General features: G+C 44.1%; 1 protein-coding gene across 7 annotated transcripts in view; it reads right to left on the bottom strand.

The window, feature by feature from the left end:
* Positions 1–232: 232 nt before the first annotated feature.
* The window catches only part of LOC105185347 (uncharacterized), a 270,171-nt gene continuing 243,265 nt past the window's right edge, over positions 233–27,138 (bottom strand). For all 7 annotated transcript variants that reach the window (XM_025300080.1, XM_025300079.1, XM_025300081.1 and 4 more), the window contains 2 exons: positions 8,520–8,729; positions 233–5,029 (listed from right to left, as the gene is read on the bottom strand). In XM_025300080.1, coding sequence (XP_025155865.1) covers positions 4,391–5,029; positions 8,520–8,729 — 849 coding nt within the window. In that variant the 3' untranslated portion in view covers positions 233–4,390. The remainder of the gene's footprint in view (positions 5,030–8,519; positions 8,730–27,138) is intronic.

Consider the following 27,138-nt stretch of genomic DNA (forward strand, 5'->3'; position numbering starts at 1 on the left):
AACATGGTAAAATTGAAGAGAATTTATATGAGAAAAAAACTGTAACATTCTTTCTGTGTGTTTTTAGTGATGTCTGTTATTTCTTACAATAACTGCAGAGTCTATTACTATCTTCATCATTCAGCGATAAGTGATAAGACAAAGTGGAGTGTGTTAACGTTGATCTAATCTCCTTCGCGGATTTGCTCGTTCCGAAGTCGTCGTGTCGCGGCTTACGTTATCAAGACGGTGCTTCAAACACATATTACATTTATTTGGAGGATATGTGTACACATATAAATACATAAATATTTATAATAAAATTACTCAAGTTGTGTGTGATTCTCTCCGCACGTGGGTCTCTCGCGGCTCGCCGCGGTTGTCGCTCCGCCACGTAACCGATGTACGAGTTACACGTGTGTGTACGTGTGTATACGTGCGCGCGTATGATTGTGTGCGTGCGTGTGTGTATGTGTAACATCAATTTCAGTCTTGCCGAGTGTCGGTTTCTTCATAAAGTGAGCTCACAAATGTAACAGACCTCGCGCCGGCTCCTCCTTCCTTTCCTTTCCATCGCCGCGCGCGCAGTATAATCGAGACTTCTTATGTACATACATAGTAAACTATCAAAAATGAGAAAATTCGTCGTACACACGTTCGAGCGGGAGCACTTACGTATCTAATCGAACAATGAAGAGTGTCGTGGATCGATGCTAGTAACGTTGCTCGACAGAGCGTCGCGAAATAAGCGCGCGCACACACACAGCGGAGAATTTTTTCCGGTAATAAAAGCGCGAATCGGTCGGAAGTCTGAGATCACACGCGCGAACAAAGTATAAAAAGATAGGCCGAAGCGCTAATTTCGCTTCTCGCGAGGGTTTCCCCGTCGGAAAATCTGTACTATTTTCCGTTATTTCTCTCCACGCTGTAAGTACTCAGTGAGCAGAAATTCGCTAATAGATCGTTACTCCAACGTTATTCAGTAGCAGGTGTGTGTAATATCTTCTAACATGTAATTTTTAACGTTGTATCAACGTCATTACGAATAATTTGGCACTTGAATGTTTCTAAAATATGTTTGCAACATTTGGAGAGATGATAGACTATTCGCTGATATTTCTGAAATATTTATAAAATATTAAGTGGAAACGTGCAAGAAACACACTTGAAATCAATATTTAAAGGTGTTAATCTAACGTTTCTAGTTTACTGGGCGGTTTCTTGCGTCACTTGGCTCGATTAATGCCGAATTTTCCGGCAGTGCTGAGTAAATGGATTATCGTGAATCGACGATGAAAAATTGACGTCTGCGACAGCATTGTGCGTAGAATATACCGTTTGGAGTTCTGCATCTGTCATGATTAAGTGCGATTGCTTTTCTTTTTTTCATTTTGTTGTGTTACATTCGTAAGCTTTCATGTCGAGGGATATGAAACAGGATAACTCGTTGTTGAAGCACGTTGAATCGTAAGAACTTGGAATCGTGGCAATTTGGAGATGTTCCTCTTGCATTTTTAAAGAAAATACAACTTTAGAATTAACGACGGGTGTCGTAACAAAATTGACGCTGCAGAATGACATTTAGAACCGTAAAAAAGAATTCTCGAAGAGCATCTTGTTCTTCTTTTGTCTCTTTGTATCTTCCTACAATACCTTACGCTCGTTGCACATGATCTCAGATTTTCTACCGGCCATTTGGCGTATATGGCGCAACTCGAAAATCAACAAAGACTCTTCCGCGTTTCGCCGATCACTTTCCTTCTTCTTCTTCTTCTTCTTCTTCTTTTTTTTTCTTCTTCTTCTTCCTTTTTATTGTTTTCATTGGTGGTTCCAGTTGAATGGCAGTTATCGTTGGTGCAATTAGTCACGATCGATCGATCGAGATCACGCCGTTCGTCACGTCGTTCTCGGCTGCTGTAAAAATGCAGTCAAATCGGATTCGTCGCGATTCGATCGCAAGAATTCTCAAGACTCTCGATCGAGGAGACAAAAGAGTTAACACGTTAATGTCGATAAACGATGTCGAGGTATCCGCATATGCAGCGTGCATTCGGCGCCAAACGCGACCGCGAGATTCCGATTAATTCGCGAGATGATATCGGAGGCGATATCTTCCTTTTTCTTTTCCATTTTTATCATTATTGAACGAAAGACAAAGTCCTCCGGAACGGGCGATCGGGTTCAGCGCTGAACGTGCAGCGCGAAGACCGCGAGTCTTCGAGTAGTACTACGATTTTGGCAGTTGTCTTATAATTACATAATTAATTACTTTATACAACAATAGTAGCCATCGTCGCCTCATCACATACTCCTTATTGTAGAATTATTCGAGAGTATTTTTCGACTTTCTTTCCTTCACGCCACGTTGCGAAACGTAATATGCGCGCATACGCGCATACATAGCATTTATATGTATATATATATATATATATATATATATATATATATATATTTGTGTGTGTATGTGGTGTTTGTGTATTTCAATTGTTTAAAATTTACTCTATAAAATTTCTCCAAGTTCCCAACAATGCGCCACCCGGTAAAGCCACCTTTTCGGTCCGTATTTCGCCGATCGCGGTCGATCCGGTCGGTCGTAACATTTAATAATAGTGTGATCATGATCTATCGCTAATAATATATTACTCTGAATCGTATTTTACACTCCATCTAACAACAACGAACGTTACTTATGTAATCGCAACAGCCTCTTTTTTTTCCCTCCCTCCGTTAAATATCCTTGTCTCGATCACTTAATAAGTATTTTCGTTCTCTCTCTCTCATGCTCGTATTTTCTTTTTCCCTTTCCTTCTATTTTTCTTTTTTCTTTTCTTCCTTCTTTTTTCTCTGTCGTCTGAATAATTTCGAGAAGACTTCTCCGCGGCACCGGATGCCTCGCTACGATCTTCGTTCATCCAACGGGATCGGAGTCGATTCTTTGGCATTCTAACGTTAACGACAATATCTGATTGTAAATGTAATTCTGAATCGTAAAAATGAATTAAGGCAAATAATTGTGTGATTGTGTGTGTGTGGGTGTGTATGTGTATATCGAAACAAATATTTAATACGAATGAATTTTGTAAGAAAATCGTAGTTAAGAAACGAATATCAAGAAATCGTAAGAGAATATTTCAAAAACATTTCGATCTATAATGAGATCCGAGATCAAAGATTCGGCTTTAAAGAAAGAAGCGGAATATCCTACTTGTTAGAATGCCGAAGGCGATCACTCGCCGGAAGACTTTAATTAACCAGACGCTCATTTCAACGTCGTCGACGTTACAATCCTCGCGGGCGTCGGATGAGCGAAAGCGCGTCGCACCTCCGCCTTGTCTGACTCGAACGCGACTCGTTTTCTCGAGAGCTAACAATCGCTATAATCTACAGAGCTTAAATCGTAGGTGAGCGCGCCGACGCGCAGGAAACGAAATCACAGTAAGACGAAAATCCACAAAGTTAACATCCCGCGCTCCTTTCTCCTCCTCTTTCTCCTCTTCGTTCGTCCTTTTTCTTCGTCTTTCTCGCGTCCTCGACGTGCACTTATCGCGCGCGCGCGGCCACTGATAATCGACGCCGACGCTCGTCCCGATATATGACTCCGATTTGCAGACCTCCTAGCAAGATTTACGCTACATCGCCGCGTCGTACCATCTAGACGGAGAGAATTTCATAGCAAATTTTAAGCAGAATTTCAAGCAGAATTTTATTTTATAACTGAGAAACACATCGTAATTTATCATCCTTCCGTTACATATGTGCCATCAGTATTTTAGGAACTGAAGTCTACTGTTAAAATATTTGCTGTTAAGACAAAGTTTCAGTGTCCGACATCGAGTAATCTTTTTAATTTTTGAGAAAAGTAGCTGAATTATATGCTATTAATTTTATACATTTGAGTGATTGCCAATATTCATTCTGTTCACTTCACAGGTTTCTCAACGAAATCAAACGAACAGTATTCCTCTGTAAAATAAACCAACAGTTTACTCCTGTACCATTAAGAAACACGGTGAAATCGGAAAGAATTTATATGCAAAATTTAATTAAATATATCAAACTTATATATATATAATTCAGAAGAATTTATGTGAGAAAGCTTTATATTACGGAGCTACAATATTCTCTCCGTGTAGAACTCCGTCTCGATTTCCCAGGACTCTGCTCGAGGGCTGCCCTTATATATCCTCCTCCTCGATCATCCTTCAGGATCATCCGATCCTCAGCGTTCGTTCGTTCTTCTCACGTCCGCTTTCTTGCTCTCCGAATCTCTTCACCGTATGTGAAGGTGGATTCTCTGCACGAAGAGATCAATCCCTCTCTCCTGCTCCTCTTTGATCGACCGACTCTTTCTCGCCTCTCTCGGCGAGAACTATGCCAGGATACTTCCTTCGGGATACCATTTACGGGTCTTTCATTTCTTCTTGCCGCGGCCACTCTTCTGTACCTTCGTGATCTTCAGGCGGCAATTGGAGCCGCCGGTGTATACCACCTCGGTTCGGCCGCCTTCCTCGGCCGCGGTCACCAGAGCCTTCACCGATCTCACATGTACGTCCTTGGCGCTGATCTCCAGGCTGGTGCCAGGATAACGATCACGCACGCATTTCCCGACGCTACTTGCCTGTGTCTCCGTGAGCTCGACTCCGTCCAGGCACAGCCAGGTCAGGCACTGCAGGTGCGTGAGAATCGTCTGCACGAACACGTGCTCCATCTGTACCCTCTTGGCGCTATCGGTGACGATCAAGCCGTTCGCCCGCAGGAAACTCAGGCCGCAGAGCTTCAGGTACTTCGCGATCTGCCGCATCGTCCTATCGCTGTCCTCCAAGGTCACTCGCCAGAAGTTGATCCTGAGCGACTGCAGACTGCGAAAGTGCGCCGCCAAACAGCTGAAGAACTGCTGCAGGATCTTGTCGTCGATGAAGAGTAGGGAGCCGCTGCTGCCGCCGATGGTCGACTTGTCCAGCGACAGGTCGAGCTCGCTCAGCGACGTGAAGCCGGCCAAGAACGGCAGCAGCAGTGGCCCGCGCAGTGCCAGCCGATCGTTCACTGTCACCTACAATCAGAAATTATTCCCTTGGTAGACCTTATCGGACGCAATTTGTTTCGTTGGCGTTCGCGTCGGATGAGTGAGGAACGGGGAGAGGACGAAAGACGCGTATACAGGGTGTCTCAAATGTAGGCAAGTGCGGCCAGCTCTCTTGCATCGACATCTGAGTGTCTGGCCGGAGTATTGCACGAGCGTGAAAAGTTTAATTAACAATAATAATAAAATCTCTCGCGATTAACGGGAGAACTCCTCACATCTGACAGGGTAAAATCGCGAATAGACAGACAGAGAGAATGTGTTCAAACAGAGAACGAAGCTAGAAATAACACACAAATATATACATGTAAAAATATTTTAAGAATTTTATAGCCACCACATGTTACAGTTTATTTATTGGACTTTGCGCTAATTTATCTTGCGCTCGGCTCTTGTAAGCCCTAGAATTTTTGACATTATTTTGATTTGTGTATCTTCTTCGACTTAACGAGATGTGCTTCGTGCAGACATTCACGCGTCGGAGGACTCTCGTACACAAATTTCTTGAACGATCCTGCATTCTAGTTTTTTCTTCTCTTTCCTTCTTTTAATCTATCGATAACTTTCGAAAGACCGTACCGAAGGCCCCTCGAGTGGCGAGTGATCGAGAAACGCGTTTTCGGGAACCGAGTCTCGGGGGAGGGTAAACAGGATAGCAGAATCTTACGCTTCATTTAATTTCGAGTGGCCCCAGCTTTAACGGGTTTGCAGCTGAAGACTTTAACGTAACGATGTTTCGACTCTTTCGAGAACTTGAGAAGATGAGTCTGGAAGTCGGGAAAATTTCATTTCGCCTGATCTTCTCGAGTTAGAAAACAGAAAGAAGAAAAAGGCAGGAAGGAGGAGCAATAATGGATTAAACCGCCGCAGTGCCGAGCCCGTCAGCCTGAAGATCGGTGTAAAGATATCTAATCAATTCTCGAGAACGATCCCAGAGCTCACGACGATCTCGACGTCCTCGTCGTGATGCGCCAACAAAACGCTCGAGGGGTACGCCTACAAGCGTGCGACGATTTATTTTCGAGTCATCCTATACAAAGAGAGCGGGAGTACGAGGAGGGATCGGGACGGCGTAATGCGGAGACAACGAAGACGAATGTCGGTCCGGGTCGTCCTTATTTATCCCCGTCGCGGCGCGGCCGCGGACTGTAATTGCGCGTGTAATAGGAAATATATGAATTATAGATAAGAAGAAAGAGAGGAATCGCGGCCGCGGACATTCCGGCCACGGAATCGGCGTTTCGCGCGTGAAATGGGACAGTTAGCTGTATCGCCCTCTTTTTGCGAGCCAGTGGTCGGCCATTTAAGCGAACACCTGAGCGCGATACCTGGAGGCAGCAACCGCAGTGACATTCGACGTTCGAGCGCGTAAACGCGCTCGTCCGATTTGAAGTTTCACTTAAACGGCGGTAAACGTTCAGCGGGACTTCCGTAGGTATCCCAAACGGCAAAAGAACTCGTTCGGAGGATTACTCGAGTCGTGGACGTTAACTTCTGATAAATCCGCAGTCTCGGATCTCGATCGGTCGACCGATCGGTCGAGATTGTATGTGATTCGCGTCGCGAATCGGGCTCGTAATCTGAAATCGGTCCGTCCAGCGAAACTCCAGCTGAAAAGTGACGGCAGAGTCATTCACATTTAAATGACTCGTTACTTTCCGAGCGAGATGTCCGACCTCGGCGAAACTCAGCGAGTGCGACGCGATATTCGAAGTTGACGAACTTTGAAGGCGCTTTACACTTGGCACTTGTTGCTCCTACGAGATCGTCACGGCGCAAGGTGCAAGAAAAGACTGCGTCCTTCGTTATTACACGACCCCGACCCGTGACGATTTATATCTCGCGTCTCTCTCCCGCCAGCCTGACGAAAGAAACTGCCCCAATTCGACAAGGGGGTGAAAGGACGTTGGGCACTGCGTGCTTAAAATTTTTCAACAATTGGCTTCAGAATTGCCAGCGAAGGAATAGAACGAGGGGCCAGAGGAAGAACGGAGATTAGGATATTAAAGCGAGGGGACCTCGCGAGGATTTCGGCGACTTATTAAATGGCTGACCTCTTTCGCGTCGAGAGGGCGGTCGGTCGTGCGGGATCATTTTTAAAAAAAGCGGGACATCTCTCCGTTGCGAAGAGCGGCCGGTTGCGAGCTGCGTACTTCCGTGGGCAGAGCGAGCGTTTGTGTATATGTGTGTATGCGCGCGTGTGTGTCTACCTTAATGGATCCTGCCAGATCTCGGAAACACGACAGATACAGTCTTGTGCAGTCGGCGAGCCTGGTCAGAGAGGAAAGGGCGGACAGTTACATCTGTGTCCGCTGTAAGCGCGATACCGTGTATGTGTTATCTTCTCGTAATGCCACCGGCCACCCCTATGCATTTGCATTGCACTTGAAGGCATGTACTGCGCTGGCGGACAGTCGAGCCGTATAATAGGATTGCGTTTGTCATTACGGCGTTGTAACGGCCATAAGATCAAACCTGTAACGCGCGGACAGATTAGACTATCCGAAGCGCCCGCGTCTTGTAATTATTTTATCCTCTTTGTCGCGGATAGTATGTAGTATGTTGTGTGGCTGTGCTCTGTGGGATTGCTGTGAAGTCTTTGATTTCTGAACTGGCACAATTTCATTCGAATAACGCCGCGAAATGAAATTAGTGGATTTTGAGGCATCCTCTCCCGTAACATCCCGCGTTCGCAGATAACGCAGGTACATTATCTGGGAACTCGGCGAGAATTAGGAATCAAAGGCTCGGAATACGGCGGTATCTATTGTCATTACGTTAAATTGCATAATTAATTATATCATATCATCACAATGAGGGTGTACGCTCGTGGTGTAGTTAGTTATTTAGTATGAAAACCACTACTCGAAAAATCCACGTTTTTCAAATCTCGTCGTGCCATGACAGATTTTTACGGCTCGTCCTGCCTCAGGAAGCGATGGCAAATCCGAGCATCGAGGTACTTTGCCAAGGAAAATCCTCAAAAATGGAGAACATTGCTTTTTTCGGAAGTAAGTTCCCTATACTTGTATGTATAATTTATAAATGTAGGAGACGTAATTAATTTCTCAATCGTCCTTGCGAAACATTAACACCTTGCAGCGCGTTGACATGAAAAATCGTGCGGAGAGTGTTATTTCACACGGAAAAGAAACTCGTGCAGGAGCGGAAAGATTTCCGTTGTTTTCATTCAGTCAGTTGCTCTCTCAATTATTTCAAGCGGATTTTAATAAAGATATCATATTCCCCGCCCGAGTTTCCGATTCTCATTCAGTTACACGAACTGACACTCGTTTTTCCCTGCAATTATTTCATCTGTCGTACTTCGATTGGTAGTGTACCATAAATTGTGCGTTTTCGTGTAGGTGTGGGTTTAAAGGACAGTGAAGCTCTTAACTTCCGAATGCGCATAGATTCATCATCCAAATCCGCATCAAACCGGGCGCAGTCGAACACTCACCTGAAATCCGGCTAGTCTTAGGAAGACGATGGCCGGGCAGGCCGACGGCGGTGCTGCTCGGAGGAGCTCGGCGCCGGCGTCATCGCGGCGTCCTAATCTCGACAGAGGACCCTCGTGCACCGCCAGATGCAAGCGGGCGTTGCATAGACTCAGCTCGCGCACGCTCGTGTATTTCAGCAGCTCCGAGAACACCATCAAACTGTCGGACTCCTGTCGGAAAATTGAACAGTTAATCGAGTTGGACTCGAGCCTGTTGGTGACGCGATTATTTTGCATTTGCGAATTACGATATTTTATTTTGACAAGAGCAAAGTAAGCTACGTCGCTTTTATCTCTGTGACAACGCTCCACATTCTGCCACGAATCTCTTTATTATTATTGTTATTATTATTATTAGCCTTTCCTCTCTCTCCCAGTCTCTCTCTCTCTCTCTCTCTCTCACTCTCACTCTCACAATGACATCCTTTCGTAAGCGCTTTTCCCGACGAACCAGAGATACGCGTTGTCTCGAATTCGAGAGTTTCTGCTTCAGCTTTCTGCATCGAACACAAAAGATCAAACGAGGGATTCAAGCGAAGGGCTTGCTCGCGCGCTTGCTCGCTCGTCGACAGCTCGTTCGATCTCAGCGATGGGTGAACGATGCGGTTTCATTATGCAGAGAAGGTCGCGCGGGATATACTGCTCTTTGCATCTTTCCCGCGGGAGCTCAGCAAGAGCGAAGGGGCGAAGAAGGCACTCGCGTTGCTACTCCGCGGAAAACTGTGTTAACGGCAGCCCGCCGTTCTCTACGCTTAGTTTGCACGCCGTACATTACAGACGCGCGTGCGCTCATTAATAAGTTAGCCTTACTTTCGAACTCCGTGCGAGATTTATGCGGATCTCGCTGCGTAAACTAAGTCGACGGAAGCCGGCGTGTACGTATGATTTCTACTTCGAGACTTCAATGAAAGATTTTTTCGCGACGGTGGTTTAACACGCGCGAGAGCGCGCTCTGCTTCCCAATTGTACTTCATTTATCTCGATGACCCGTGTCGAGAACATTTTCAGGGATCTAATTGGGATCCAGTCCGATCTCCCAAAGAAATCATGGACTCCGAGAGGATCGGGGAATTTACGTAAATTCAGTTTATGTTCAGCAGCGATGTAATGTTTCAAACACGCGAATCCAAGCGGGGGATCCGAGCGGATTCCATCTGTTCTCTTTTCAGCGTTTCTCCCAAAGATCGTCTCTAGCATCTATTTTACATTCTCTTCTCAATTCTGAATACACAAGAAATGTAAATACTCAGCGAGCGTTTTATACTATCGTTGGCATAAGAATGGAATTGTCTGTTTGATTCCATTAAAATATGAATGTCGGTCTTATTCATTAGTAAAAGAGCGACTTCATCGCTGTCTTATCTTTGTTTTGATTTTAGGCAAAATTAAAGAAAATTTTGAGGAATTCCTATGCGGTAGAAGCTGTTCCTTCCATTCTATTTCACTCAAATTAGTTTGATAACAGGGTGGCAATTCCGCAGTTCGATGGAACTTTGCGAATAAAATTGGAGATTACGTTTTGCAATCTCGATGATTAACGGGGAAACTCTTCCTAGTCGGTTTTTGCATTCTTAACACACCGATATTGATTTGTTCGGACTATCTCTCTGGCTTATTACTGTATCGAGAGAATCGCGCGTTGTTCTTCTTTCTTTTCAATCGCTATCATTTGCCTTTTAGATCAACCTAAAGCGCTTTATGCGCAAAATTGGAGTACGCACTTATACAAGTATATATCTATTTATCTATTATTTATGTTTTTAATTCTTGGTGAATTTCACCACTGTACCGGAAGAATTGTCCTCTGTCTGAAAAAAGAAGCGAACGACTGACAAACACGAGCGGCGCCAGCCCGAGTTTTCTCGTCTTCGAGTTTCGAGTTTTACCTCGCGCGCGATTCCACCGCAGAATTTGTTGTTGTAAACCGCGATATTTATTACTTCTCGGCAAACGTTCGTTGACGAGCCTCGCTTCTTCCTGCGGAACATTTCTTCGGCGCGTTTCGTGAAATCTTGTATGTTTCCATCAGTGTGGAATTCGCGCGGTTGAAGAGCGTTATATGAATAAACCCGCGCGGCTGAATTCAGCGTCGCGTCGCGTCGCCGTCATCGTCGCCGTCGCCGTTGTCGTCGTCGTCGTCGTGAAGATCAAAAGCGAACGAGCTGCGAGATGTGTATGCATACATCGAATTTGTTTTTCGACGCTATTCAGGCGGCCGAAAATGAAACGCATGATTTGTCGACGACAGCTGCCGCGCGCTCGCGAGAACCGCGCGCTTGACATTATTTTGTGGCGGGTCGTGCGAATCTAAAGGCGTAATTCGTTAGGGTGAAAATTTCGTGCGGGTTCGGCAGGAAAACAGGCAACATGTACAAAGTGAGATGCGAGGATCAAAAGAGAGCGAGAAGGGACAGGTGAGAATATCTCCAAAAATATCGGCGACTGGAAGAGATTTTATCGGGCAAAGTCAAAATGTCATAGAAGCTACACCTTTTGGATATATCGTATTTTTTTTTCTTTATAAAGGGTGTCCCAAAATTCACGCAAGAAGTAATTTTGATAGAAAACAGGTTTATAATTAAAATCTGTAAATTTTTTATTGATTCATAAAGTATACAGTATAGGGCTATGTATGGAATAGCATATCGGGTAAACGGTCACAGCGAAGAGAGTTCGTTGAATGGATTATGGAACAACAAGTGGATGTTGATTTTTCGAACAAAATCATCTTCAGTGATGAGGCTCATTTTCATCTTGATGGCTTGGTTAATCGACAAAATTGTCGTATTTGGGGTTCAGAAAATCCACGAGTGATTGTTGAGAAACAAATGCATCCACAACGTGTCACTGTTTGGTGCGGATTTTGGGCTGGAGGCATCATCGGACCATTCTTCGGAAGAAAATGCGGCTGGTCAGGCAATAACAGTTAATGGTGCTCGCTATTGCGACATGATAAACCAGTTTTTTGTGTCTAAATTGCAAGATATAGATGTGGACGACATGTGGTTTCAACAAGACGGTGCCACATGCCATACAGCCTGAGAAACAATTCAATTACTGCATGAGTCATTTCCTGGTCGTGTAATTTCCCGTTTTGGTGATCAGATCAGGCCGCCCAGATCATGCGATTTAACGCCGTTGGACTTTTTTCTTTGGGGTTTTTTGAAGTCTAAGGTTTGTAAGACCAACAAGCCCACGACCTTGAAGGAGGAAATTGAGCGCCTTGAAGGAGGAAATTGAGCGCTGTATCAACGAAATTCAGCCACATTTATGCAAAACACGGTCATGGAAAATTTCAACAAAAGAGTGCATATGTGCCAGCAAAACCGTGGAGGCCATTTATCCGATATGCTATTCCATACATAACCCTATACTGTATACTTTATGAATCAATAAAAAATTTACAATTTTTAATTATAAAACTGTGTTTTCTATCAAAATTACTTCTTGCGTGAATTTTGGGACACCTTTTATAAATGCATCAAGAATACGTCAAAGTCTCGGACCTTTTTTAATAATGATCTTTTTTAATAATGATTTTGAATGAATATATTTTGAGTACTTCAAGCAAGTTGTAATGCGTATGTTGAGTCGAATTCTCTTTTAATGCTTGATGTATTCGTACGAAGAAAAATATATATTTCTACATGGAGAGAATATTATAGCTGTTTTCATATAAATCCTTCTCAATGTACTTTGAATGATGCAGGACTGTCAATAGAATTTATTTCACTAAGGGATATCGTAAATTTTGCTGTGAAGAACAAGGTATACATTTTGCAATAGCAGGCTTTAGTTCTTAAAATATAAATAGCACATATAAAACGGAAAGGTAACAAATAAAGGCAAAGAATGTATCTTTCTCGGCTGAGAAATCCTACGGTAAATTTTACCATCAAATATTCTTTCAAGCAAAAGATGTAATTCTCGAAACACTTAAACTTTGCCTGATAAGTTGTTTTGTTGACGACGAAGTCGCCTCGGAGAATTACATTCCCCTGTAGAGGTACATAAAACCTTGTCGTCAGTCGCGGAATCTTAAATCACTGGTATGCGCGTGTGTGTGCATAAACTCCCGCAATTCTGAATTTTAAACTTCGAACTTTCCTGCGACTTTCGGCTTCTGGGCAGATTAACCGCCCACCGTCGTTTATTTCAATTTTTGCCGACCTCTCGCCTCATCTCGCGATAAATGGTGGTGCGTTTGCCGAAAACATAAAACCGTCATTAAGCTCGAGACTTTTCGCGGTGTTAGTGTGAAACGTTTGCATGCATGAACAGTTTTTATCGCCTCCTTTCATCGTTGACGGATTATGTATAAAAAGAAAATAATGGATTCGTATATTTCCATCATGTTTACGCGACCATTGATACTAACGGTGCGCAATGTGTAACCTGGAAACGTCAAAATGGGTATTTTATATGTATAATATATGTATCTTTTTATATACGTATACTCTTTCTAAATTATTTGCCGATTAGTCGATTCGACAGCCGAATCGTTCGCTGACCTCTTCTTAGGTGTTAGAATGTTAAAACTCAGCATATTTGTGCTTAAACATTTCACAAGCTTACCTCTCGTCTGAAAATGACAAAGCGGTGGCGCGCAATGAAAATTTCCCGGGAAGTGGTAGCGTTTTCTGTGAAAAGGGCAAATTACTGCAACCGTTGGACAAAAAAAAAATAGAAATCGAGTATGCATGGAATGAGCGCGAAACTGCTTTTTCTCGTCTCGTTATGCGCGCTGTTATGACGCGAAAGGTTCTTCGTCGCTTTTCGCGCTGCCACTTTTCCGTTTTCCGGACGGGAAAGACTCATATCACCGATGTGATGTATATCGATGCAAACGAGCTGAATTAAAAAACCAACGTGAAAAATTGTTTCGGATAAACAATGAATCGATCTCAGTGTCATGGCGACCGGGTACTCTTGTCTTTATTATTATAATAAAGCAAGTTTATTATGTTCTTATGATAAAACATTAAATTATGTTAAAAACAAGATAAGGAAGACTAGCCTGTAAATGTCATTCATTAATTGCATATTTGTAACGATTTAAATCAACAAAGAGAGGATAAAATTGTTTGACAGAATCACATACTCACTCGAAGACATCTTTCGAATTTTTTATGTACACTAGAACACTACAAGCGCGCGTTACGCGCGCGCCATTTTAGCTTATTCATATTAAAGTTTAGAATAAATATTATAAATCATAAAAATAATCCCTATAGTGCAATATAAGTTTAATAATATCCGACTCCAACATACGATGTATTAGGCGCATACAGTTTGAAATTCCATGATATATTTTCTACATAGTAACCGTATAACCAATGAATTTCGACGTTTAACATTTCTATTCCAGACCATCTTAAGTTCATCTTCAGATGCTATATACATCGTTCTATTGGTTAAAAAATATCTGAAGATGAATTCAAGACGGTCCTAAATATAGAAGCTGACTCCCCCTTCCCTCCTGCTACTCTTCCCTCCCTCTCCCCCCTCTCCTCTCTTCCTATCTCTCTTCCTCTCCCTCCTATCCCTCCACCCCTCTATCCATCACTCTATCACTTTCCCTCACTCTTTCTTTTTCCCTCATTCTTTCTTTGTCTGTAACTCTCACCCTCCTTCTCTCGCTCTCTCTCTCTCCCCCCTCCCTCTCTCCCTGTCTCTCCCTGTCTCCTCCCCTCTCTCTCTCTCTCTCTTCACCCGTTTCGATATATTCGAGATCGAGGTTTCACGCACCTTTTTTAAAAGAAATCCCCTGATACAAAAACTATCAACATTCCACGCGATGACAGCCGCAAGCGACACCAAGCCGCAACGCGACTTCGAGACGGCCAATCAGCATCGCGGAAAAGAGGCTTTAACGCTTCGATAAGAAATATATTCACAATGTTGACATGCGCTTTTTATTAAAGGAGGAGAAGGAGGAGAGGAGATGAAGTAATATTAAATAGTCTACCGTCACGTTGAACCGATCTTGTATTATTATTCTTGAATGCTTTGACGCCTACAATCTCAAGACGCCTCAAATCTAAATTGCAAACTATTGTTAACATTAGATTTAACATTCAGATTGGAGTCGCGATTGTTATCAAAATTGGTACTTTGTCCGTTACCTCTATTCAGGTTGCCGGGAAGTTTATGAAAATTGGATTATGACGAAAAATTAAAAGGACTGACCGAACGGAGATTACGAGATATTAAATATGAGCTACGATGGATCCGAGACGAATCCCGCATTTCCTTCCACTACACTGCGGTGGCGAGCGTCGTAAAAGCGTTGTCGGTGTCCGGCCTTTTTTTTCGACCGTCGTCCTGAACCTCCGGCGGGAGGACTGCGGGGTGAGGAGAAGGAGGAGGAGGAGGAGGAGGAGCAGGAGGAAATGTAAAAAGAAGTACGTATGTCATCCGTTGCATACAGCGTCGCATACAGCACTCGTAATTCACCGGCAGACTCGGGGATTTGCAGCGCGTAGGACGCGCGATACCGGCGCGACTCCTCTGGCTTCATCCCCATCGTGCCACCTTCCACGACCGGCAGCCCTGCCTCGCCCTGTCCGATGGTCCGGTCCTTTTTCTCGGCAGGAAATAATTTCGCCGGCGGATCGGCAGATTTACGAGGGACGCTCTTGCCACTGAACGGCGTGGCAAGCGGAATAATGCCGGGAAAATTGGCCGAAATTATGGATGTCGCCCGGACTCGTAATGAACCTCGTGACTGTTAACGACGTGCTCGCCGGCTGGCTTTTTCAATGTCGACAGCCGGTTTTCGAGGCAGCGAGGTCGCGCCGGACGAATGTGGTCGCTGATGGAAATTTTCCACGAGCGCCGTCTACGACTGTGAAAACTCGAGAAAATCACGTAGCAATTTTTTGCGGGCATCTTGTTTCTTTCTCTCGGCGCGTACTAATTGTTTGATTGTACGAACTATCACGGGAGAAGATAGATTCGCTGATGCAGCTGGCAATCTCGTTAACTAATCTGTATCTGTAATATACGCAATAAACAGGCAATTTCCGTGCCCTGATAATTAAGTGCTTAGAGCTGCATCAGAGTTCCGCGATTGTAATCAAGTTTGATATAGCGCGGCATATTTGTTGGTGCAGCAAAGACGATTCTCTGCGAACATCTGTGGGAAACATAATTTAAGACGGCCGACAAAGCACGTTCGCTAGGATAACTAATCTTTTGCTATTGTACCTAAGAGAATATGGCGCGTTTCCGAATGTCGTTACAGCCAGTAATTAATCGCTCCAACGAGAAAAGTTGTTGCGGAGTAAAAATGCACGAATTCATCGCGAGCTCGTAAATTCGGACGTAACATGAAGCGTTACGATAACGCAGGGCGCGTAATTCGCGGCAGATCGACGCGCTAATCCGCGCGATTTTCCGGCATCGGTTCAATCGCGAATAAAGTTCGCGCTTTGATCGAAACTCCGATTCTGCAGGCAGATCGGATCACGACCTAAATGAGCAACGCGATTCGCACGGCTGACGAGCGCCGCTCGGGTCTATGCAGGATGGGGATTGTGCGACGTTATTAGTGATCATTACGATCGAAATCATGCGGACGTCGATTTGTCAAATTTTCCCTATCCACCGGTCGAATCATTAATTCTCTAACGTGGAGCCTCTTATGCTTCATTTAAATCGCGAATCCGAATGGGCAGTGGGCGCGTAATTAACCGTCGATAAAATGATGTCTGTCGATCGATGCGATTTTCCCGGCGACTAAACGGAAATGTACTTCTGAGTAAAAAATTTTACGAAATCTAAGTGAGGCCCAGTCTGAGATTCCACGTTGATTTCCTAAGAAAATTATAGACTCTGGTTGAGAAATGTGCGTAAATTCACGCTAAAAATGTCATATTTCAGAGTAACAATTCTAACAACTTAAGCAGATTTCACTTAGTCTACCAAATGTTTCCCCATAGATTTTCTTTCCTTGTGTCCTTTATATTAGAATTGAAGAAAACATATGAAACGTTCTATTTATATTTTGCAATTATAAATATTTAAATAGTGTAAATACTTAAAGTGTCTTAAATATTTCTTTCTTTTTATTTTTTTTTATTAAATCTCATTTAACGGAATAACAATACTTTAATTTCAATTTTTCAGTACTTATCTTATAATGTTAAGTGTTATGTAAATTTATTTAATTAAATAATATGGATTTCCCGTATATAATTCTGTATCTAAAATATCGATTACTAAAACCGAATAAGTATATAATTTCAACTCTCTGTTCATCTATTAAAAAAAAAAAAATTTCCGTAATATTTCTGCTGATTATAGATAAAAAATTTATGTTTGAGATAAAAATGAAATTTATAATTGGTGTCACAATGGAATAACTTACTCTGAGACAAAATTGGAGCACTCTGATTGGAATCTGCGTGTGCTAGTTTTAAAAATCTTGAAATATGTTTGCACAGAACGTAACGATTAAAGATTTTTCACGAAGTACACGAGACAATTAAATAACGCTCGTATTACCAGCTGTCGTGTTGAACTAAAACAAATTTAATACTCTGTAAAAGGAGATATTAAGAGCGTGTTTGATACTTTTAACAGCCCGTTCTGATATTGCTCTTCTAAATTTCTCGTGTCGCGTGTATTTAATATTCGTCGCATTGAAAAAAAGAAGAAAAAGAAGCCGCAGCAATGTAGATCACATTTCATCCTCGCGACTCCGCTCGGCGCAACCGGCTCGGCAACCGTGCAAATCGAGAATTGTCGGTAATTATAACGCGCAGCGCATACCATACCCGTTGGCTTGTTGATTATCGGCGACACGTGTCGACTGCGAAATTTATGTTATTTGCGCAACCAGCGTTTTACGCTGACACAATGGCCGGCCGTGTCTTCGGGCCGGCGGCGGAACGGCGAATAATAATGCTGTGAACCCGGAAAATTAGGGCGGAAGGAAGCGGTGTTTAATAGTTTCCGGCGCAAATTGATTCCCGCTAATTGCGAAGCGCGCGCGACACGGTCGTTGTATAATTCTCTCTTTCTCTCTCCCTCTCTCTCTCTCTCTCTCTCTCTCTCTCTCTCTCTCTCTCTCTCTCTCTCTCCCTCTTTCTCTTTGCCGGTTACAAATTATTTTACACCCCGCTTCGTCCGCGAGAGACCGCGCGACCTTTACCTCGATGAAGAGCGCTGACGTATTATTAATGAATATCATGTATCTTCTATTCAGCGTGACGAGCGCTCGCTCTTGTCATTGACGAGAAATAAATGTTTCCCGCGATTTCACACCGTGACGCGAAGTCGATTATAATTTGTTTAACGTGCGTACAGTCAGTGGAATAAGGACAGTGATACTTTTACCTCGACATATTTCAGAATTCGTCTAATATTTAAAAATGAATATTTATTTTCTCGGAAAAATTACTCAAATATAACATCTCTTCTCTCGAATACTCCGAGGTCTCGAAATAAAATTGCAACCTTTTCACCTTATTTGCAACCCTCTCGTCATTGACTGCACTACAGACGTGAGTTATTTCATTTTCACGAGTATGCGTCAAAATTAAAATGGTTATTATAATTTTCTCCACATCGTAAAAGTCAAATATTAAATTACGAATTCTAATTATCGTTTTCCCGTCGGATGCCGGCTGAGGCACAATTTTTCGCAGTACTACGTATAAAATATCAGAACAATTTTCACTGCCTCTGCTTAAAAGCGAGATTAATATTAAATGATACTAATGTTGGAAAGTGCACTATTGGTTAATGCCCTGCGCACATAAAGGATCGAAAAATCCTCGGTGCGACGTGCGACATTTCGTCAACGTTATTATCCTTCCGCAGAAACAATGATCCGTAACGCGTGGCTCTCCGGCTGGCTTGAACATTTTCTCGCGGTTGAACGTCTGAAGAGCGTCGATGTGTCAAAAATCATCCCCACATTATGTTAAAATCACTCTCAGGTGGTCGTAAATGTTTCGCGTCCGATTATACATTTCCGCGATTCCTCAGTTTCCCGCATTTCGGCGTTACGCGTTGAAATGACGTCGCGCCGCGAGTTCTCCCCACGAAGATCGCGAGGGTGGAAAAGCGGTCGATGGCGTTCAACAGCGAACAACAGCGTTTCGCGCTACGTCTAAGCTCGCGCGATAGAGTAATCAATTCCTTTGTTCGCGTTTCTATAGCAGGCGTCAGAAGCAAACACCGTGTGTCAACCGACGTATACGCGCGTAAAAAGGCAAAGGGGGGGCGCAGGCAGGGGCTCGAGTTCACCGTCGCGGTGCAGGCGACCGGCCCGTTAAATTTTATCAGGATATTCGTATTCAGAAGAGAGCCGCCCCTTTCTTCCCCGTCTCTTCCCCCCTACCGTCCCCTAGCATTGTGTCTGCCGCGGCTGCGATTTAATATACGGCGACGAAGTATTAAATTTCATCCCTTCGCCTCGCCCTTCGTGCTCGGTTGGACTCTGAGCGGGCTTTCGGCGTAAAAGGGAGGCAGGGAGGTGGACGGACAGACGGTCCAGGATTTTTCCGTCACCCGCTGGTAAATCCGCGATTCCCGCCAGGATTAACATCGCGGGGAGGAGCGGAAGGTGGCTCGAAGGTCCATCCGCTTGCGAGCGGGGTATTGCGCGTGAAAAGAGGAGCAAGTATCGATGCACTTCATCCTGAAAAGGGGATGCCGATCTCACGCCAAGATCCGCGTGGAAAATTTCGTGGAATCAAAATAAAGTCCAGTCCCCGAGTTCGCCCGAGAGAACCGATTGAAACCTGACCGGGCGGACTGCACGAAAGTCAAGCAGACTCCATTCGATCTGGCAAAAAGCGCGCACTTTCTCCCGCGCTTCCACTTTCCAGAGTTGAACGAAACGCACGAAAATATCTTGCGAGTATCGACGCTTTATGTGACGCTGCGATAATTCTTACATAAAAAGATGCATCGCGCGTGCAACGGGCCACATCGCCGTGGGACTTGGCGACTCATGATCGCCTCTCTCCGATCGGCGCTTTTCGAACGGTAATCGTCGACCAGAGGCTCGTTTGCGACGAGTTAAATGACGATGGATACGGTCGGTGTGGGGTAGCCGTGCGGGCAAGCCGGCAGAGGGACGAGGGGAGCGAGAGAATTGTCGGTTTGGTTAGCGAAAGCCTCGACGGGGCCGCGCATTGTTTATAATGGCGCGTCCGGCGCGTTTCTATTAAATCCAGCCCTTTGTGCGGTATCAACGTACGGCCGCTGGGATTCTCGGTCGCGCGATTTATTCGCGATATCCCACGAATTATGCACGCTTCGTCGGCCGCGTGTTTTATCCCCGTCCTTTCCGCTGGCTTAGGCGCGTTAAGGGCGTCGGCGAGCCGCAGGCAGCGGACTAGCGGCGGTGTTAAGGGCGGACGAGCGCTTAAAACCGTGTGTAAGTGCGGTCGTAAGTGTGTGTTTGTGTGTGGGTGTGGGTGCGGGTGTGGGGTGGACAGGCTGGCCGAATCGGCGATTCGAGACAAAGACTTTTAATCCCGAGATAACTGTCGGCTCGCCGACCGCCGGACGGCTACTTCTCTTTATTGGCGCCATTCCAGGGAAGACGATGCCTCTTTCGTGGATACACCGTGAGTAAACTATGCTTGTAATGGGCCGAGGGCGCCGTAAAATTTCCCGGGCCCTCGCGATGGCGAAATAATTACGGCGAGTTACGCGGAGTAACGCGCGGCGTTTGCGCGAGTGTTTGCTAACAAAACCGGGGGTTGGACTGTTTCCAGAGCGGCGAGCGGAGGCAAGTTGGATATAAATTAATAATTTTCGCGCGATATTCGCGGGATTCAACAATCGCGTATGAGACAACAACGTGGCGGAATGGTTGGCGATTTCGCCAACTTTTTCAGATACCGATGCGCACTTTACGAAGAAGACATACATGCAGGAAATGCTTGACTTAGCTTAAATTAATTTAGCTAAGCTGATCATTTCGCTGCGCTATTGCCATTGTGGCGAATATTCGTCCAGCGCTTTATTTGAAATAAATTAAATTAAATGAAAATTTATCAGCCGAAATTAAAAGCTCGCATTATCGTAAATGGTAATGAAACAGCAGCCATGTTACCCAAATCTATATTAAACAGTTGTTAGTCGAGACTTGTCTTAAGTGAGACATTCAAATTCGAAATTCAGGTCTCACTATCTCACGTGAGACGAGCTTCAAGTCATGACTACCTAAATGCCTTATCGCACATACACATGTACTCTAACGAAGTATATCTCACACTACTACAACTGTGATGGATTCGGTTAAATGTCATTAGTGTTTGGTAACGAATATATCTCGTAGTGGTGCCCAAATTGAGAGACAGCTTGCAAGTTGAACTTCATTAACATCAGCTATCCCAATTTCAAAGAATCGTCTCAGCCGACACGGCTGCACCTTCGTAACTCTTTCCGTCGATTCCTGTTTCGGCGTGTAGATGTAGTTTCGGCGTAAAATTTGCTTCTTCCCATTCCGGAGAACGGAGAGGATCGTGAGTGCGAACGCGTGTGTAAAAATGCGATTAGGTTCGACAAGTATTCGGACGAGCATGCGTGCGCGTTCGAGGGTTAAAATTCCAGCGTTGAGCGCGCGATTCCTCAACGTCGCGGCGAAGTGGATAGCGGGATACGTCAGCTAACCTGGCATTCTTATGGAAATTTTCGGCGATACGTCGTCGTCCGTGAGTCTCGACCAGGAGGATCGTCCCGAAGGATATTTCAGACGCGGCGGATTCCGCCCTTGAGAGAGGGAGAGAGAGAGAGAGAGAGAGAGAGAGAGAGAGAGAGAGAGAGAGAGAGAGAGAGAGGGAGGGAGAGCGTGTAATTTATTGCAAGCAATATTACCGGCGACACGTCAAGCGGCATGGAAAAGGCCGTGTCTTTCGTCCAAGAAATGTATTTTATAGCGGCCGAAGATGCCTCGTCGGCAGTCCTTCTTCCGTGTCGACATTCGATTGAAATAAATTGAGATGCCCGATACACCGATTGGCCGTGTCGTGGTGTTTATGACATTTCGTCGGTCACGCGATTCGTCATGATGTTTCACGGTGCTAATTTCGCGCGAAAATAATTAAGGAACTCGTTAATTGATTGAGCGACTAATAACAAGGGTAATCAGATGCAAAAACGTCCATAAACATTTTCTCACAAGGTGATATCAATGAGGTTTCATTCTATTATAATTGCAGAACGTTGGAAAAAATATTAGAGACACGTTCCACTGAGCGAATAAAACAATGTCGCTTAAGAATGAATATTCTGGTGTATATTATTAAAAATGGACCCCGTCAGAGAACAACTGGAATCAAATTAAACGAATTAATCTCTTAATCCTCTAATTCTTTCAGCAAAACTTTACTGTTCTTTTGATCTCTGGTTTGTGCGAAACAAACTCCGAGTTCAAGCTCAATGAGGCGATCACAAAGCTGAATCAATAGATGATTATTGGTCGCATTTATCGCCTGATTTATTTCAGCTCTCACCAGAGGTGGAATTACACGTATTATACAGTTAGATTAACCTTTTGGTAGTTAAAAGGACGCACAACCATATCGCAGTTTCGTTAAATTTCTGTTGCCGCCTACATTTTTGCAATTTATACAAGATTTTACACTGACTCAATTCTTACTTAATTTGATTCGATGCGCACTTTGCGCAACAAAATTCGCGTAATCCTTGATTCTTTCCATCCGCTTCCTTTTTTCAATACAAACTTTTTCAAACGAACCGAAAAAATATTATTATAACTATATCATCCAACGCGCAAATTTATGCTATTCTAATTTGCGGAATTAACAAATCTTTTAAATAGAAGGTCTTTTTATATTTTTGAGAACGAAACAATGAAAAAAAGGAAAGCGTTAATAATAAAGAAACATTGAACCGATTTATAACCGCACCATCTGATTTGTCGCGTTTATCGTTGGTGCAGTTGTCATATTGGAGTTTCGTTTACGGGCATTCTTAGCGAGACACTCGTACGCGATTCCGGAGAACGGAGGAGGGACGAGGTTAATGGAGAGAGTCGAATAATCCCTCGACATTAAATTTAAATAAAGTCGGCCAGCTCTGCGGAAACGATTTCAGATAATGGAAAAATGATAGCGTCCATTTAATTCTACGATGTAATATTTACTACCGTGCTTTATGGCCCTTTTATCTCGCATTTTTACGACGAGAATCAGTTAACGATATTCCAACAGATTTAAGTAACCCCCGTCCCCATGGGCGCACGCAATTTGTTCCATCTCGAAGTATAAACAACGAGGATCGATATATACGGTGGGATTAACTTTGAGGATTACAGAATGAAATGTGGCGTAATAACGGTTTGTCGTCGTTATTGTGTCAAATGTTACGATTGTTATTCACGGCTCTCTCTCGTGAGACGGGTTGCCACAAAGAGAATCTCTTTCCCTCTTTCGCTTTCGCTCTTCCCTTTTCTCTCAAAATTCTCGCTATATTGGCAATTAAATATTTAACTTGTTACCAACAGGTAACGAATCTAACCTGGTTGAGTCAAGTAATAATTATTTTATGCATGCACATATTTTTTTCTCTGGATTATAAAGTAATTATAGATTCTACAGTAATTTTTACCGTAAACTTTTCTCCCCGTGTAGACAAATATTTACAAACATTTGCCGAAGGCAAATGTCGAGTTAAGCGTCGGGCCATTTAATCGAATTAAGATACTGGAACAAACATCGACGATAATTTGGGCGATTTCGTCAGCCGTAATCTTGGCCGTAATCCCGCACGGTAAATTGAATGGCTTGGGTGATTGAAGTAGTGTTCGAGAGAGAGAGAGAGAGAGAGAGAGAGAGAGAGAGAGAGAGAGAGAGAGAGAGAGAGAGAGAGAGAGAGAGAGAGAGAGAGAAGGGGGGAGGAGGCAGAGGAAGGAGGAGACAGAGAGCGAGAGAGAAAATCGGAAATCGATGACACCGCGCCGGCGATGCGTAATCTACAAGGTGGGTTCTTCACAACGGAAACCCATTGACTAAACGCCGTATTATTCCGCAGGTCATTATCCGCTCTCACCCCGTGTCGAATATCGCGACGTTCGGCAGAGGAGGGAGAAATAGAGTGGGTTCCCCGAGGATCGTCCTTCCTCGCGATCGAACTCAACGGTCCATATAGAACATTTCTTGGGTCCTCCTAATCGGGATGCAGTCCGCGATTTCCCCCCAAAAAATTATGGTTTCTGATTGGGGAATTCACGTGGGAACGCTTGAAACACTTCTCTGACCTGATTTTGCTCGACCTTTTTAACCGGATCCCACTTGGGGTTCACGAGATTTTTCACACGGAGTCTTGCGTTATCGATTGTCCTCCGCTCGCTGTTTTGCGAAATACTCGGTAAGATCGTTCCTCATCAGGCGAGTAGAACCGCCGGCCATAAACGAGTGACGAGGTCTTTGCGGAAATTCACGCGTCACTCGTCGCGGGTGACGTAGCGTGGTCGATGTGTTAATCGTTGTCGACGGTGATTTCTATGTTTGTCGGACGCGCGCGCTTACAGAGACACGAGCAACTCGAGGCTGACTCCTCTTTTATTTATGTATACGTCTGGAGAGTACCTCGCGAAATGGCTATACATCGCTTCAACCGGCACGTCGTTTCGATATCGCCGAATCCCATTTGTCGCCGGCACGACACTTCATTCATCGTCATGTTTCACCCCGTCCGAGCATCGGCACTCGTGACGTTCCACCGTTCCTACATCCGCTCGCACCTCGACATTGCTACCCCTTTTATCTCCGGCCGGGGATTCATATTTTTGATCAATATGACGCATTAATTCGAACGCCAAGCCGGAATCCGGTTCGATCCGGAAGCCTGACCCTTATCCGCGATGTCGTGTCCGATCGTTTAGTATTTAATTTCGCGATGATCAACGCCGAGGAGTTAATGGCATGCTGTTTGCGTTTCGGCGAGTTTCTCGCGAAAAATGGATGTGAGACGAGAAATGTTTAGTTACCGGAAACGCGTAGTAACGGAAAAGCTGTGAGTGTTAATTTCGTCGAATTAAATTGAAGGTCCATTTGTGCTTGTTATGAATTCGCTCTGCCGGCGCGCTGGCTCTGTAATTAAAACTTCGATAACGCGGAAAACGAGATGTGAAATTCTTTTTTATTTACTTGCAAATTGGACAATATTCGATTTTTATGCGCTATCCTCCGAAGCCCACGGAACGTGCGAACGTGTTATCAATGATTTATATTTCTTTACATGTCTGCTGTTGTGTACGGCAAGCACAATGCAAAACAGCTTCAGACCCCAAACTGCCATTGTAGAATTAACAAAGATTAACAGGGAATAATATTATAGAATAGTAGAAAATTCTTTTCACAATAAAAATTACTATAGATTTGTACGTAGAACAGAATATTACTATAAAAACTGACAGTCTCGTTTTGTGTTACTAGAAAATCTTGCATAATATTGTATATAAAAATTGAAAAATATAACGTATCCTCTTTGCATTTAGACTTCATTTAACTCGAACATTTTATTATGACACGCACGTTTTCTCGGGACGACGATGGGATAGATAAAGGCACGAATGTTCATTCACTTTTTTCCCTGCTCTCTGTCTCTTTTTCGACTTTGACTGTTGATCTCTTTTCCACCAACGATTTCGCATTCCTTCGCCATTTCAGCGCAGCGGTAAAAAAGAGGGTAAACCGCACGCGCGCTGCATTACCAAAAATAAATCTGTTCGAACAGTGAAATCCTATTTGATGAGAAGAGGCAGAAAAAGAGATAAGCTGCCAGCTGAAAATCGGGAGAAAGAAATCGAGAAAGATAAGGCGTGCTACGATGGTCCGCCGGTTTACGATAATCACGCGTCAGCTGTTCCCTCACGTGGTTCTTACACGGTCTGCGATTTTTTCGAACGCGTAAACGCGTCCGCCAAAACATATTCCTGATCGATCGCACTTGCTGAGAACCGCGAAACGAGCCTTTGTTGTACACGAGATGCGCGAAAACGGCACACCAGATTTTCTCATCGTTGCATCGACGTCGTTTCTTCCTTTTGTCATCTTCATTTGTTTTCTCTTTCTCTTTTTGCTTCCTTTCTTTTTTGGCATAATTTCGATGGTCCTGACGATATGACTGAACAATTTCTTTTATCTTTTTTATGGCACTACACTGTTTCTCCCAATTCGTCCTTTTTTCTCTTAGATTAAATTGCAAATTTTGTGAAATAAATTCAATGTGATAAAATTACACAAAAAGATCATCTAAGATTATTCCCCTTCGCATAAATAACAAATAAATATGATTACTCTGATTAAGAAAGGTTAAAATCTCGCGAGAATAATTATTGATTTTCATTATCGTTTTCAATATTCAAAATATCTTCGGAAACCATTCTACTCTCTCCCAAAGTCATCACAAAATCTCACTTTTTTTTTTCAAATTCGTCACTTTTTCACTCAACGATCTCATGCATCGTCCGATTAGACGATAAGCCGTCACGGGAATCATGAAGCGAAAAACGTCGAGTGCTTTATCAAACAAGCTTTCTCTCTTGCCTCGCGTCCCGGGAGTCATAAAACCTAACAACCCGAAAGAATTAAAGACGCGAAAGTTTGAAGAACTCTAAAAGCGTCCGAGACAGGCGCTGCGGAAAAATATAGTCGCTTTTACAAAATAACGCTCGTCGAGTTGCAAGTGTCGCCGAACTTCCGCTTTAATCCCAAAGTCGATCGTACTTTCCGCCACTCGGTTTAGTAATTTGCAGCTCGCATTTTTATGTTACGTTTTTGAGCCTTCACGCGCGAGTTACGTTCCCTGCGACCACTTCTAACTTATCGTTCGTGATTTATTGTCCGTTTACCGCGTGCGCTTTTCCTGCGCGACGAAGGGGAAACTAGTTTGCGGAGATACGCGACGATCTTTCGCTATCTCTCCACGTCGACATCCCGTCGTGCCTCCTTCTATTTTCATCCCAACGTGATTTTAAATTCGCTCCTTCTCTCTCTCTCTCTCTCTCTCTCTCTCTCTCTCTCTCTCTCACGCCTTTTCCCTTGGTCTCACTAGTTCTCAGATTAAACGTAACAAAGCTGCAGTCGGCGAGGAAGAAGGGAAATGACAAAAAGCGCGACACGATTCTCGTTAAAGTTTCCACCCCACCCCATCGAGCGAGCGACAGTGCGCGAGAAGGGGCGGGAGGAAACGGCAAGAATCGGGTCGTGGGAGCAAAGTAGCGAACTAATGAAGTGCTATGAACAATGCGAGTAATACGTTATGACAGAGTGAAACGGCGCGCTTGAATAACGTCTAATCCCGGGAAGCGACGATCCGAGGGATAAGAACCGGCGTGTATAACTGGAAAGCACTGGAGGTGGCTCTTATTAAAATCCGGACTTATTTCGCGCTGCAAAACAGCCGCGCGCGCGTGCGAAGACAACAACAATTGGGTCGCCAGCAGCAGCGCGAGAACCGTACTGCGACGAGACACTAACTGTGCGTCCGACGTAAAAATTATAATGGAACGTGGCGGAGGCTTCGAGCAGCTCCAGCGGGAATTCCGGTCCTGCATTAACCTTGCAAATTCTGTCGCGCTTGAGCG

The sequence above is a fragment of the Harpegnathos saltator genome, unplaced genomic scaffold (genome assembly GCF_003227715.2).
Source record: "Harpegnathos saltator strain DR-91 unplaced genomic scaffold, Hsal_v8.6 scaffold328, whole genome shotgun sequence".
Taxonomy (NCBI): domain Eukaryota; kingdom Metazoa; phylum Arthropoda; class Insecta; order Hymenoptera; family Formicidae; genus Harpegnathos; species Harpegnathos saltator.